At 39.2% G+C, this 13,952-nt stretch overlaps 2 protein-coding genes across 5 annotated transcripts; one reads left to right on the top strand and one right to left on the bottom strand.

The window, feature by feature from the left end:
• Positions 1 to 2,412: 2,412 nt before the first annotated feature.
• rfesd (Rieske (Fe-S) domain containing) lies at positions 2,413 to 4,882 on the bottom strand. 2 transcript variants are annotated; one of them, XM_054617521.1, is made up of 4 exons: positions 4,798 to 4,882; positions 3,719 to 3,889; positions 3,370 to 3,404; positions 2,413 to 3,072 (listed from the first exon to the last, which is right to left on the bottom strand). In XM_054617521.1, the coding sequence occupies exons 1-4, from the start codon at positions 4,880 to 4,882 to the stop codon at positions 2,788 to 2,790; spliced, it is 576 nt and encodes a 191-aa protein (XP_054473496.1). In that variant the 3' UTR covers positions 2,413 to 2,787. The 2 variants fall into 2 exon arrangements, with proteins under 2 accessions (XP_054473496.1, XP_054473497.1); XM_054617522.1 differs by having other exon boundaries at positions 3,719 to 3,892; positions 4,798 to 4,818.
• Positions 4,883 to 5,844: 962 nt separating this feature from the next.
• nudt2 (nudix (nucleoside diphosphate linked moiety X)-type motif 2) lies at positions 5,845 to 13,945 on the top strand. 3 transcript variants are annotated; one of them, XM_054616285.1, is made up of 3 exons: positions 5,845 to 5,942; positions 6,649 to 6,779; positions 6,905 to 13,945. In XM_054616285.1, the coding sequence occupies exons 2-3, from the start codon at positions 6,653 to 6,655 to the stop codon at positions 7,228 to 7,230; spliced, it is 453 nt and encodes a 150-aa protein (XP_054472260.1). In that variant the 5' UTR covers positions 5,845 to 5,942; positions 6,649 to 6,652; the 3' UTR covers positions 7,231 to 13,945. The 3 variants fall into 3 exon arrangements, with proteins under 3 accessions (XP_054472260.1, XP_054472261.1, XP_054472259.1); XM_054616286.1 differs by having other exon boundaries at positions 5,845 to 5,946; XM_054616284.1 differs by having other exon boundaries at positions 5,845 to 6,011.
• The last annotated feature ends 7 nt before the right edge of the window (positions 13,946 to 13,952 follow it).

Genomic DNA, 13,952 nt, shown 5'->3' with positions numbered 1-13,952 from the left:
TTTGTGAAAGAAGAACAGCATGACAGTTGAGGGGGGGCCTGCAGGGGTTGATGCTTCCAAAACAAATAAAGGAATTGTTACCAGGACATGGAAAATAAAACATGTGTGATTATATGTTAGTTAATAACTTAGTGTCATTATTTTTTCTGTATTATAATTTCATCATCATTAGGGGCCTCTCTGGGCCCCCCTCCATCATGGGCCCCTAGAATCCGTCTCCTTTACCCCCCCTTTTCGGCGCCCCTGATTACAGTCATTTAATTAGCACATCTTTAATAAGAGAATTCCTCATCTGCATATTTAAAATACAATTCAGAAAATTTGTAATGCAAAAAATAATGTCCTTGGTATACATTATCAACTGGGGAAGTTTCATGGTGATATCTATTATTTAATTTTTTTTTACCCAATTCACCTGGTGTGTCTCCTCTTAAAACATGATCCAGGTCTTCATGCCTCCACTTTAATATAATTTAGTGCAGGCAGAAGGATTCATTACATTACATTACAGTCATTTAGCAGACGCTTTTATCCAAAGCGACTTACAGTCAGTAGTATATTACATATCATTCACCCATTCACACACTGATGACAGGCTACCATCAAGGTGCCACCATCAGACTCTAACTAACATTCATCATCCAGTCCACACCGATGGCAAGCCTTCAGGAGCAACTTGGGGTTAAGTGTCTTGCCCAAGGACACATCGACTGCCGAAGTCGGGTATCGAACCACCGACCCTCTGATTGGAGAATTACCTTGCTCTCCACTACGCCAGACAAAGACCATGTGTGCCAATAACTTCCATTCTCTTGTCCCTCACAATGACAGACGCTGAACTCCACCACAGGAATAGACAGAAAAAGGAATTATATAATAATAATAATAATAATAATAATAATAATAATAATAATAATAATAATAATAATAATAATAATAATAATAATCACAACCATGATGAGCAAGTGTTAGAAGATTATTTGCTTATGTGGCAAGAAAAAAACAACTCCTTTAACTGGCTTTGGGGATGTTTTGTAGTGGGAGTCAGTCAATAGAAGGTGATAATGAGATCTGGTAGTCCCTCTTGGACATACTCCAGGGCTTTCAGAGCTTTTTGTAAAATAAAAGAATAGCTCAAGTCTTTAAGTTTTTATCAGAGCCTCCTGTCATTCATAATTACGATGGAAAATGCAAGACATAAAACCAACAGAGAGCTATTTCGAGGGCCTTGGGTTTGAATGCCCTGCAACACACTGCTTCCATGCTGCTTCCATGCTGTGCGGTACTCTCCCTCAGGGATAAGATGCACTAGCCCTGCTAAGCAGTTTTCCCCTGACAGTCTGCTCTTTATCTTGACAAGGAGCCCTCTACTTGACCTATTGCAAATGACTATCCGCACATAATGGAACCTGCTTTGTATCCAGACTCTCGATTTCACCACCTGATAAAATTTTATATTTCATGTGTAGTTGCTTTGCAGAAGTGCCCACCCACCTCGTTCCATGTAACCCAGGGCCCATGTGAATTTCTTGATTGTATCCAAAGCGTCACATAGGCAGAGGCTTCAGACTGTGTTTTGAGTTTGCTGTAGGCCAGCTACAGAGACCAGCACCATTCATGCACAGAAGAACATCATACCCCATAGCCTTTGTGTTCTCAACCCATGGCGTTTGCAGTTCTAGGGCCATGTCACTCTTAGCCTGCACAATGGGTTCAGAAACAAAGAAATAAAGTGTCAAGCTGTCTTGACTCTTTACATCATATAGGATGACGCTGCAACAAATTATAATTCAAAGTTTTCTTTTTCATACAATCCACATAAACAACTTGACCTTTTGCAGTAAGTGTATGACAGCCTCGTACTTAAGACTTGAAATTATATCAGAAATCAAAGTGGAGTTGTAGGGTTTTTAAGATGTGGGTGTTTTACAGACGGGGAGAGTCCAACAGAAGATGCTGTCAACATGCATTAAGAGAATTATAAGTGCCAGCATTTTTGAGAGTCGACCCTTTATAACTAAAACCAAAAGTCAAGGTATCTCGGATGCTGCTTCACCAATTCTGACCAAACCACGGACCGACAAAACCATGAATTACTGTGCAGAATATGCACCAAGGGGCCATGAGGGGCAGGAGTGGAAAGCAGCTCCTTTAAGCCACAGTACCTGTCTGAAGCTGCTGTCAGTGTCAACACACCTTTCAACAACCTCAGGGAATGTCTAAGCTTGGTGTCCTAAGCGAGGTTTTTTTTCTTAACAGTTGCTCATAGATTTTTTTGCCGATAGGCAAGAAACATGACACAACACCATTCACAGATGCTGGAATCTACGTAGCATGTGACCTGTTATACATTCTTTGTGATATTATCTGAGGGGAAAAAAACAGACATAAATGTTACAGAAAGTGGCCGGTGTTGTGGTATGATCTTTATATTTTATTTACTTTTCCCTTTTCAATCATTATTAATCAGTATAAACCTTTTTATCTTATTGATTAATTCACTGTATGCATAATACATGGGGAGAATTGAAATGCAGAGGGATACATGAGTATGGATACGCATTGAGCTACCTCATGCCACCAACTGATTTGAGAGCAGAGAATCAGAAATCAAAATTCCCCTATACAAAAGTTTATTTTGTGAGCTATTTTAGTTTTAAGATGCTCATGTTCAATTTACACAGCAATTAATGACCTATTTATTTTAGTAAAACATATTATATAATGTAAACAATCAGCAAGACACAAATGAAGCAAATTAAAATGTTCCTAACACTGGTTTCACTATTATGTTTTCTTCTCAGATGCTGCCGCTCTGGCCCTCTCCAGCTTGCCCTTCTCTCCCTGGTAGAAGTCTGACTCGACCCAGCACGTGTCCTCAGAGAGCTGGACAAAGACATCCCCGTTGGTCTCAGTGACCGTGTGGATCCGCTGCTTCACACCTTTGGAGTACCATCTGGGCACGGGCGGCGTTTCCGTGGGGTCTCTGGCCTTGTATATGCCCTCCCCTTGGGCAAGAGTGATCTTGTACTTGTGGTTTGGACAAATTATGCACAGCTTGCCACCAATTTCCTGTGAATGTGTTGAAAGAAAGTCTGTAAACAACCTCATGTGGGATGAGTGTAGGTCACTTAGGTCCTTCTACATTAGCATAACCTTATTTTAATGTTATGCAGGTTGGGTATCTTAATTACAGTGTTTATCTGCCTCAGCACAGCAGTAAGGGTTGTAGGGCAGATGGAATAGCGTTTGAACGCATGAATGTGGTAACAAAACACAAAAGTAAAGTACAGTACTTTAACTTAACTGGCATTTTGTTTTCTTTGCTCTGGGCCAGACACAGTCTATTAAGTTAAATGTAAACCTCACCTCTATGTCTCCATTCTGCAGTATTGTCCCAGCATCTGTCGAGAGGGTAGAACATCAGTGTATTGCAGAATAAGCAAACAGTTTAGAGCACACTAACTGACTTTTGCTGACTGGACACACTTCAGAGGTGATATATGCTAAAATGTTCTATGGATAAAAAAGTAAAGCAGCTTAGTGTTAAATATCCCATCAAAAGATGTATATCAGCAGCAATTTGAATTAAGCACCCGTGTCAAGGAAGAAGTCTAACAAGCCAATATTATACTTTTCATATATTGGCTTAAAACTAAAGCATGATGGCTTTACTCTCTCGCAAGCAGCAACTGTTTGAGAAAAGAACTGAACTCACGATAGCAGTAAGAGTCAATAGCATAGAAGACGCTCTGGTGGGAGATGACCAGTATATCCCGACCCTCTAGTGTTCTGAAAGAGCGCTTTGCTTCAATCAGTTCATCCTTCTTCCCCACAAAATGAGGCACTCCGGTTGGCTGCTTCTTCTCCTCCATGACTCTGTGAAATGCTGCTTGGAAGGCCAATAGAGAATAAAAGCACAATTCAGTATTTCTCATATAGAAGCATTTTATTTTTCTTTGCCAAATCTCAATATTGGTTGTTACAATCCTCCAGTCAGTGCCATCTGTGCAGCGCGGTGACTGTGCTGTATTTCTGGGTCAGAACTTCAACTTAAATCTCAACTCCACATGAAAAATGTGGCTTTTGGATTTGTCACTGGCACATCCCATCACAGTTGTCATCTTAAATTAAGCACACAACTTCTTCAGAACATTCAGCTTGAGCATTTCTTGGCACTGATCAGCTCTACTCAAAACATACCCAGACGTGCAATACTAATCCCTAATATCAGTCTCATCAGCACCAGTTTAACCATTAAGTGAACGTATGAATTGTAAAAGAGTTAGCAGAGCAAAAGTGGAATTATGTCTATCAAAATTTGAAGGACTATTTCTCAAAATAAAAAATAGCAGACCAATTGAGTGCCTGATGACGGCAGTACTTGTGAGCTACATTCATTTAATTGTTGTACAACAGCATTGGTCATCTGGAGACCACGGTCCTACATCCATGTGTAATCTCTGTGACAGTCAGTGTACATAAAAATAATAAAGGGATGCAGGGGAACCTGAACCCAAGTGTGATTCCTGTATAGTGGAGTGGAATAATGAGCACTTCAGTGCAGGCTGAGTAAGCACAGTAGTAGTGGCAGCGAAAATCACATGTCCTGAGGCATCTGGCCAAACCTCAGACAGCTACATGCTAAGAATGAAGAAGCACAAGATAATTCTTTATGTCAGGACAATGAAACATGACTCTGGGATACATTTGTTTATGCAGCCCTGCTCACTGTCTTGACTCTCCCTTTATATGAAAATAACAAAACATATATTACGGGTCAGTTTTTGCCTTTACCTTGAAACTCAGCAGCGGTGTCCTCTCCGTCAAGTTGAACAACTGTAATGCTGACAGCTAGGAATATGTGGTAAGGAGGGCCCATCTCTATTATCTTCTGATACAAGCTGTCTTCACTTGGTCCTATCTACACTGCGTGGGTACATTCCTTATCTGTCTCCTTCAGGCACAACAGCTATTCAATAGTAAGAAGAAAAAATGTAACTCATCATAAAAAGAAGTAAAGCTATTTGTTTAATCTGTCGTTGCAAGAGATTTTGAACCGGATTCATTTATTTATTTAAATCAAATTTTCAAAAAAACAACTTTTCATGTATTCAGGCATTTTAGTCGTATCAGTCCACCAGTTTTGTGTTCCTGAATCGTTCCCATTCTTATCACCATCATCATCTGCAGTGTGTAGTAGAATAGGTTTAAGTATTAGTAATAGTATTAGTGGAAAGTAACTAAGTGCATTTACTCACTACTTTAATTGATCTGAGTACAATTTTGCTGTACTTTTGCTTTTCTTGAGTATTTCCATTTTCTACACTTTACTACTCATTACATTTCAGAGGGAATATTGTAATTAATATATATCCACTGCGTCTATTAGCAGTGAAGTAATAGTAACATGTTACTTTTTACATGCAATATGTAGATGTAGATACATACCCAACACACCCAACAGTATATAAAGTCGTTATTATTATTAACATAAAGCAATATTGAAATGATCCCCTACAGTAACTTATAGTATTGTATATAAATCATATGTATATATATATAATATGTGTATTTATTATCTGTTTCTGTGTAGTTGAGCTGCTGCAACACCCGAATTTCCCCCATGGGGATCAATAAAGGAATATAATAATAATAATAATAATAATAATAATAATAATATAGCATTACAATATAATATTATATCTTAATAGGGAGTACTTTTACTTTTTACTTAAAACATTTTTAAAACCTCTTGGATTGCCAGTGGCAGTAGCAACGAGTTACTTTAAAGCGGAACCTACAAAGCGGAACTTCTTATGTCCGTTTTCAAAGCTACCCGGAAACATTTCTCGGCGCACCACAGAGCTCCGCAGCGATCCGAGCACGGTGACAAACAGACACAAACTATTGACAAACTGCTTACATTTTTAAAAAGTGAAGTAAGTAAGTACTTGTCAAACCTGCAGTCTGTGTTGATGGAAGGCAGAACAGCGAGCATTCTCAGTAAAGTGAGAAGAACAGACAGTAAAACACACAGAGCAACTCATTGTAATGTTTGACATCTGATCTGCGAACTAAGCTAGCTAACTGTTTGTTTGTTTTTGCAGAGTTGATGCTAACTGATTTATTTGCACATGTAAACAATCCTGCTGTTGCAAACCAGTGAAATCTGTAACAGTATCGGCAGAGTGCTAGCTTACGTTTATCATATGGATGTAGGAGCCATTATGATTTCTGCTAAAGGTTCAAGCTAATTCAAGTCAAAGCAACACTGCTTAACTCACCAGCATAGCCTAAAATTAGACCAGTATGTTGAACGTGACAACCTGCACTTTGGCCTACTATAATAAAGGGAACCGGTGATATTGTCCAGTCATTCCCATGTTGATGTATCCCCATACTATTGAATATTTTGTGTGTGTTTAACCTTATATATTACCATCAGTGTGTATGCATTACAGGTACGTTGTCATGTAAGTTAACCATTTTGTAATCCAGGGTAATGTAACACTTTGCATTCCCATAGAGAGTGGTGATTTTTCATGACTTCATTTAAACCTGACCTTGGCTCTAAGGGTCAGGTGGCTCGACCGCACAGGCTGCACATTTAATAGAAAATGTGTTTCGTGTGAATTTGTTCAACAGGAAGATGGCTCTGCGTGCGTGTGGATTCATAGTGTTTCGTCGACTAGCCAGTTGTGTCCCTCCACCAGACAACATCGAGTACCTCCTCTTGCAGACCTCTTATGGGGTGCACCACTGGACCCCACCCAAAGGTGTTTACAGGTTCAAAAACCATACATTAATCATGTAGTTGATAATAAACACTAATGAGCTAAATTCCACTCGTATAGCTTTTAATGTTTTTTGTGACCGTTATTTCTAACCTGTTCACCATCAGGTCATGTGGATCCAGGTGAGGATGACCTCACCACAGCTCTGAGAGAGACCAAGGAGGAGGCGGGACTGGGGGCGGAGCAACTGCAGGTGATTGACGACTTTGTGCAGGAGCTGCGCTACGAGGTGCGAGGCAAACCCAAAGAGGTGCTGTACTGGCTGGCCGAGCTGAGAGACCCAGGAACAGCAGTGACTTTGTCTGACGAGCACCAGGACTACCGCTGGGCCCGGCTGGAGGAAGCTTGCGCTTTGGCCGAGTACAAAGACCTGCAGGACACGCTGAGAGCAGCACACAGACACCTGGAGGGTCAGCAGGACAAACAGCAATGAACCAGGATGAAGACTGTGCAGAAGGGATGATTAAAGAAGGGAAAGCTTCCAAGTTGGTAGAGCTACCAAATTGGTAGAGCACCCATTTTGACATTGTGTGCAATTCATGTGATTGATGAATAAGTCTCTGCCAGGTTCAAATACCGTTGGGTTAAACACTTTGTCTCTACAGATCTGTATAATTTAAGTCTTATTAGATTTCCTTCTCTCAAGAGAAAGCTGAGTAGGGAGTAAAAGAATCAGTGCTTGAAAACCAATAACTGATTTGATCTTAGTCACTGCACAAAACCCAAAACAAGTCATGTGTTATGAGGTTAGCTATATAAATATCTTAATGTTAATAAACTAAACACAAAAGTTAGTGTAGGAGAAAAGCAAGGAGATTGACACCCACTTATCAGTCTTTGGTACTCAGTGGAGCAGCGTCAACCTGAAGAGAATGTTTTCATACACTTTTTAATTCAAATGTATTGAAATAAATGGAGAAAAATAAATGTGTACCTGGATACATCTAAAACCTTAATTTAAAATGTGAAAATATATATACAAGGTGCACTCATAACAAAAAAAAAAAAACACTAAAAAGACACTATCCAATACTTGAGACAAAAACATTGCACAAGCAAAATGATGAATTGGATAAAATGAAACCGCAAGCAGTAACTGTTGCCACTGGGTGGCGACAAAACCAAGAAACCTGATGGTGATCATTTGCAACTATGGACTATAAAATACTGTGGAAATACCAATCAGCTCAGTGACTGCCTTCAGGCTTTTTCCTTTTTTTATTTACAGTTCTCAGCATCCCAAGAAACACAAGGTACACCTTTTATTGCAAATGAGTTCCTGTCCAGAAATGAAAAGCCAATAATGGGGATAATTTTATTATGTTCGAAACAATGGTCATACAATTTAAGAGAGACCATTATTATGCAATGATTCTGGGTGAATGTACATATTATCATAAAAGTCAAACAATGAACATAATGTTCATTTTTTGCAGGGATGCTCTACTAAACTATATATTATATAGACCTTAGTATACTAATGAAAACATTTGCGAACAGGCTGAATTACCAAATCAGGAATTAGGTTGTGGACACTTGAGACATTACCAAGTCTTGTTTACTCTTCATGGCTTGAGTACTTGACTGATGAAGGACTAGTTAAGCGATTACTCAGTAAAAAAAAAAAAGCAACAAGGGATTTAAGACAAACAATAATGTCACTGAAACAAATCACCAAGTCATTCCTTATTTTGAGATGAGATGATTGAGCAGTTGGTTTTATGTGCAGTCAGCCTGGACATAAATCAATTAATAATCTGGGCAAAATCCTAACAATCAATGTGTTTTGTTTTTTTAACCAACTCCTCATCATATTGTTCAACAAGCAAACAGTGTTGTAAAATCATAGTGTACCTCATCGATGTATTATAAACCTGAAAAGCAGTAACTAGCACACATATTTTATCCAAAGTGCTTGTTCTGTCACAAGCATATGGTGAAATTCAAGCGGGACTTCAAACTTGATCCTGGTCACTGGCGCTGACATATTGTACTCGATACAGGAAAGCTCTGCTCTCAAGACTATGCTGCAGGATTGCCAGCCTCTGCTGAAGGGTTGAAACGAGTAATTAAAGAAACAATTGTGTTCTTGCAACTCATAAAGCTGAGTGGAGGCACTGACTTCAATTAACTGCTATTTGTCTTCTGGGTATTTTAAGGACACACGAAACAGCAGTAAACTTGAGGTCAGTGTAAGTGCCTTTCTACTTTGACAAAGTATACACAGTTTACTGTAAAGTCACACTGTGCATTGAGCAAAAGCTGAAGTATTGCTTGGAGACCCATCAGTGCTTCATTCAACCAGTAATGAATGTTGTGCCTGTAGAGCAGAAAAGCTCCTCTCCCTGTGATAAAAGACAGCTAATTGTTCTTAATAGAGAAAACAGTTATCTTCGTGATTCAACATTTCCTCGGCAACGTGGTAGTTTATGTGTCATCTTATTATAAGGTAAGCAATATCTCAAAATGTTCTCAATGCATTCAGACTCATTAGGACTTTTAATTAGAGGGCAATTGTGGACCAAAATGTTGTACAAGCTTGGCCATCAAGGAACCTTCAAGGGTCGGTTCACTATGAAAGAAATAACTACCATACCACTTGTAGTATTTAGCAATCTGAATTGTTAGTTTTTTTTTAGGTATTCATTTTTTAAAGATTTCTAGTTCCACCTTAGTTCAGCGGAGCTGAACGGGATTCTGTTTGTGGTGCTCAAAGCATTGAAAGAAAAAAAAATTGAACAGCAACGTGACTTTCCCAGAACCATGTCACACTGTAAAAGGATTTCATAGGGACTATTTTTATAACACTTGTTGCTGTAGGAATTTTGTTAATGTAGTTTTCTTCCAAACAAAGTCCCTTTCAAATCAGTTGTATCAGAGTAACAGAGTGTAGGCAGAAATCTCTGATAACAACATCTTGACAAATTAAACCAATATGCATGACTAGATACCAATAACAGTATACTTTTTGTTATTTGGGTGAACCAAGACTTTAAGCATATAATCCATTTACCCTAGCACATTAATTATCTGTGTAGCTTGTAGTAGTGACCCGTTGTCAATAGCACAATAATGTGAAAACCTTTCAACAGGCTTCAATGACATACCGTTTTATTTTGAATGATTTCCCAACTTAACCACAATGTCCCCATTTGCATATCAATCCTATTTCTACTCCAAAAACCAACTCACTGTGTTGTCTGTTTTAAATGACGTGTGGGCTTTGCAACATATATCAAAGCTAAACAGCAAACAAACCCAACAATGTATATATTTTTACAATAGAAACTTTATGTGTGACATTTGCATCCTCACAAACACAAAATGATGCGGAATAAAATGACATAAAATCAAAGAAAAAGAAACAACAAGGACAGCATTAACATCAATGTGTGGACGTATTGTGGACACACGCATGTCAGTCCATTGTGTGTGTGGCAATGCGAAGGTCCACACTTAATAAAAAATTCACACTTGTGCACACACACATGCTCACACACTCAGATTAAACAAACTAAATTATTTCATTCAGGCCTTCGTATGTAACAGTGTGAATGGAATAACATGTCACTATTTTAGACTGCAGTCCTTTTTAGTGTGTAATTTCTTAGGTTGGGATTTGGGAATTATCATCATCCCTCAGAGAAAATAAATGTTGGTTGATCTCTTCCCTCTAAAGGCCTCCTGAGTTGTTCTTCACCTGCCCTCCTATAAAAACAAAGCATACATTAAAGTCAAAAAAGAGGAGGATTTTAAGATTGAAGATCTCTCAACTGATTATTGGGCAACACTATGCCACAACTTCAATCTTAACAAAACAATTCTAAAAATGCTGATTCAGATTTCTAAATTCATGATGGAAGGAAATTGTTGTGAATGTTTTAATTTTGGGAAATAAGCTTAATAACTTTCTTGTCTAGAGTTAGATGAGAAGATTGATGTCCTTCTTTTGTGTGAAGCTAATCCGTGAAGCGCATTAAGTGGGAAGCTAAAGCCAGCAGCCGGTTGGCTTAGCTTAGCTTAGCACAAAGACTGGATACAAAAGGAAACAGCTAGCCCGGCTCCATCCAAAATCAGACTACAGAAAGTCACTTCTCCTGGCCAAGATATTTGATATAATCAGGCTAAGCTAACCAGCTAATGGCTGTACCTTTATATCAAAAAGGAATAGTTGGCCATTTCGGGAAATACACAGTAATGTGCTTTCTGTCAAGGAGTTTGATGAAAAGATTTACAACTCTTTTGTCTGTCCGTTAAATACTAAGCTACAGCCAGAAACTGGTCAGCCAAGCTTAGCATGAAGCCTGGAAACAAAGAAAACAACTAGGATGGATCTGTCATATGGTATCAAAGTCAGCCTACCAGCACCTTTAAAGCTCAATCAATAAGACTTTACATCTTGTTTGTTTATTCTGCACAAAGCCCTGAGTGTACAAACAACAATTTGCTGTTTTAAGGGGGTTTCGTGGTGGACTATTTCTTGGCAGTAAAGAGTCCTGGAAGGTACTACTCTCAGCCAAGAAAGGGTTCAACACAACCTCTGCAAAACAACGAATATACATTTTTACGCTAAGGGTTTTGTACAGATTTAAATAGGGCTGTCCTCGACTAAACAAATTCTTAGCTGTTGATTTAAAAGACAGATCTGCAAAACTGAATTTCTCTACAAAGAATCACAGAAAAGCACCACTTTAAATCTTGTGTTAACTGGAGATGTGCTCATGAGGACGTCAGCATGAAAAAAGCAAAGAAATTCGACTCACTGTCAAAGGAAAATTTTAGTCGAGTAAGATAAAAAACCCAGAAAAGTCGACTAATCGACTAAAATGGGGTAGCCCTAGATTAAACAAACAAGATATTGCTAGACGGAGCCAAATTAACCGTTTCACCACTTTCCAGTCTTTGTACAAAGCTCAGCCAAACGGCGACCGTCCGTCGTTTCATATTTAACTCATTAGAGTGGTTTAGATCTTTTCATCTGAGCCACAAACATATTACCCCAATATGTCAGACTAGTCCTTTAGCAGATGCCAATGAGATTGGTACATTTAATTTCTATGATTTTACTTCTTCTCTATGTGTTGGGGGATGGGCAAAAAATGGGGACCACCTCAAGAGAAGTTCAGAATTTGTGGCATTTATCTCCCTCATGTTGTGCCTTGATATCGAATCCATAAATGATCTGGTTCAGGAGTGCGTTTCCTCACCCGGTCATCCCCAGAATCCAGTCTCTGTGAGCGTCCAAAGCACAGAGCCAGGAGGAAATGTTTCACTCCTCTGGCGTCATATTAAAATCCAAAAGGTATCTCTTACAGAGTTTATTCTAACAGCTTTAAATCCAGCACACGCTGCCATTGCTCCACAGTCTTCAGAATGAATGATCGTTGGGCTGTACTTGGTGTCCTTGGCATAAAATCCATCCATTTAAATCAAATGTTTGCGCAGTGCTCTGTTATGTTGAAAAGGGCAACAGATTCATACCTCCAACCATAAAAAAAACCAAACCCAAATAGTTTACTTGATGCCGCACAAGTAGTATTAGTCACATTATGTTCAGTGTGTCCAAACGTTTAATACTCAGAGGGTGTTTTCTTTTTTTTAAATCAGTCAAATCCTCAGCCAGGTCAGTCTTCACCAAAACAGCACTAGAATACAATGTTTCCTCAACTGGACAAAGTCCAAGAGGTCATTTGGGGAAAAAATTCACTGGTGAGACAGAAGTTCCAGAGAAAGGAACAGGAAAACCCTGACATTGTAGTCAATGGATGAATAGTAAATGTACATATCCACACACAAACACACACGAATAACAGGCAATCAGTGTCATATTCATTCAAATGCAAATGTGTCGCTAAGCTGCATGTTGATTTTGTCCCTGTCGATAAACAGACTCTGGATGTGGTGTAGCACAGTAACAACGTCCAATTTTCACAAAGTCGCATTTAAGCTCGAGTTGGCTCAAAAACATAACTTTTTCACATCTTTCGCAACATAATGTGAGCATTTTTTCTCAAGAAGAAAGTCCCTACTGGTGCATTTAGATGATTTTAATCCAACTCAAGCCAACCAAAAAGAAATCAACTTTAAGGACCTAAATCAAGACCAACAGCAACACTCAGTCACGTGTAAACACGCTGGCGGTGGGTTTTGGAGACTTTTATTTCACTCCCTGCCCTCTACAACCACCCAATGATGCAGAAAGAACTAAAAGGAGGTGGAGGTGAGGAGCAGTTTGTGTGTTAAGTTTCTCTTTGACTGGTTTTTCTCTCTCCCTGAGGTATAAGAGGCAGACAGAAGTGTAGGAGGCGACGTGAGAAAAAGGTCTAGACCTTGTCCCCCCCCCAACCAAATGACGTTGCTTTAAGGGGCTCATGAGGGAGCAGCCATGATGGACACTGCTGAAGGTGGCGCCAAGAGGATGGAGTCACGACGGAGCCTGTGTTTGCAATTTTGAGTTGACTGCATCAGTCGAACAGACAGGCGTGTGAGGGATAGAGATTTTCTGTCACTGATGGACAATGACAGGACAAGCTGGCCAGCTCATCGACCAGTTAATGAGCCAAACAGCAGAGTGTCCATCGGCCAGACTGTCTGAGTCCCTCCCAGAAAAATACAGGGGACAAAAAGTCAGGGAGGACAAAATGTCAACCAACTAAACAAAAGAAGTACATCAAAAACAGCAACTAGTAAAGACATGGTGGATAGAGACAATCTTTTAACACAAAACCACACAATCTGACGCGGACTAGCCAGACAAAGAGCCGGCCGGCTACAGTGGGGTTCAAGACACCACCACGAGGACAGTTTGATTCCATCATTTATCAAGAACTAAGACAATTTGTTTACTTTGCTCAAGGTTATTTAGAACTTATAAGTGTGATTTTCTATCTTTGGGAAATGCTTGTAATAAATTAAAATACTGGTGTGTTTTTCCTCACCATGTATGCAAATGTTAACACATGTATGCTCCAACACAATGTTAATTATTGTGTTTTTTATATGACGAATGAAATGTTACCGACATTAATGCATGATCATTAAAAAAATTGCTCTGATTAAAAGGCTGGAAAGACTTTCACCAAACCGAGTTATTCTCATCCACAAAAGGACAAGACTGAACTGGAGATGGCACTATGGTTTAAAGCAAACATTTTC

The sequence above is a fragment of the Anoplopoma fimbria genome, chromosome 17 (assembly GCF_027596085.1).
Source record: "Anoplopoma fimbria isolate UVic2021 breed Golden Eagle Sablefish chromosome 17, Afim_UVic_2022, whole genome shotgun sequence".
NCBI lineage: Eukaryota > Metazoa > Chordata > Actinopteri > Perciformes > Anoplopomatidae > Anoplopoma > Anoplopoma fimbria.
This window is presented reverse-complemented; position numbering and strand designations above follow the sequence as displayed.

Coding starts and splice junctions, on each gene's coding strand:
- nudt2 (XM_054616285.1), top strand. CDS start 6,653: ATGGCTCTGCGTGCGTGTGGATTCATAGTGTTTCGTCGACTAGCCAGT. Junction 6,780..6,904: donor CCACTGGACCCCACCCAAAG/GTGTTTACAGGT, acceptor GTTCACCATCAG/GTCATGTGGATCCAGGTGAG.
- rfesd (XM_054617521.1), bottom strand. CDS start 4,882: ATGGGCCCTCCTTACCACATATTCCTAGCTGTCAGCATTACAGTTGTT. Junction 3,890..4,797: donor CACCGCTGCTGAGTTTCAAG/GTAAAGGCAAAA, acceptor CCTTCCAAGCAG/CATTTCACAGAGTCATGGAG. Junction 3,405..3,718: donor TATTGACTCTTACTGCTATC/GTGAGTTCAGTT, acceptor CCCTCTCGACAG/ATGCTGGGACAATACTGCAG.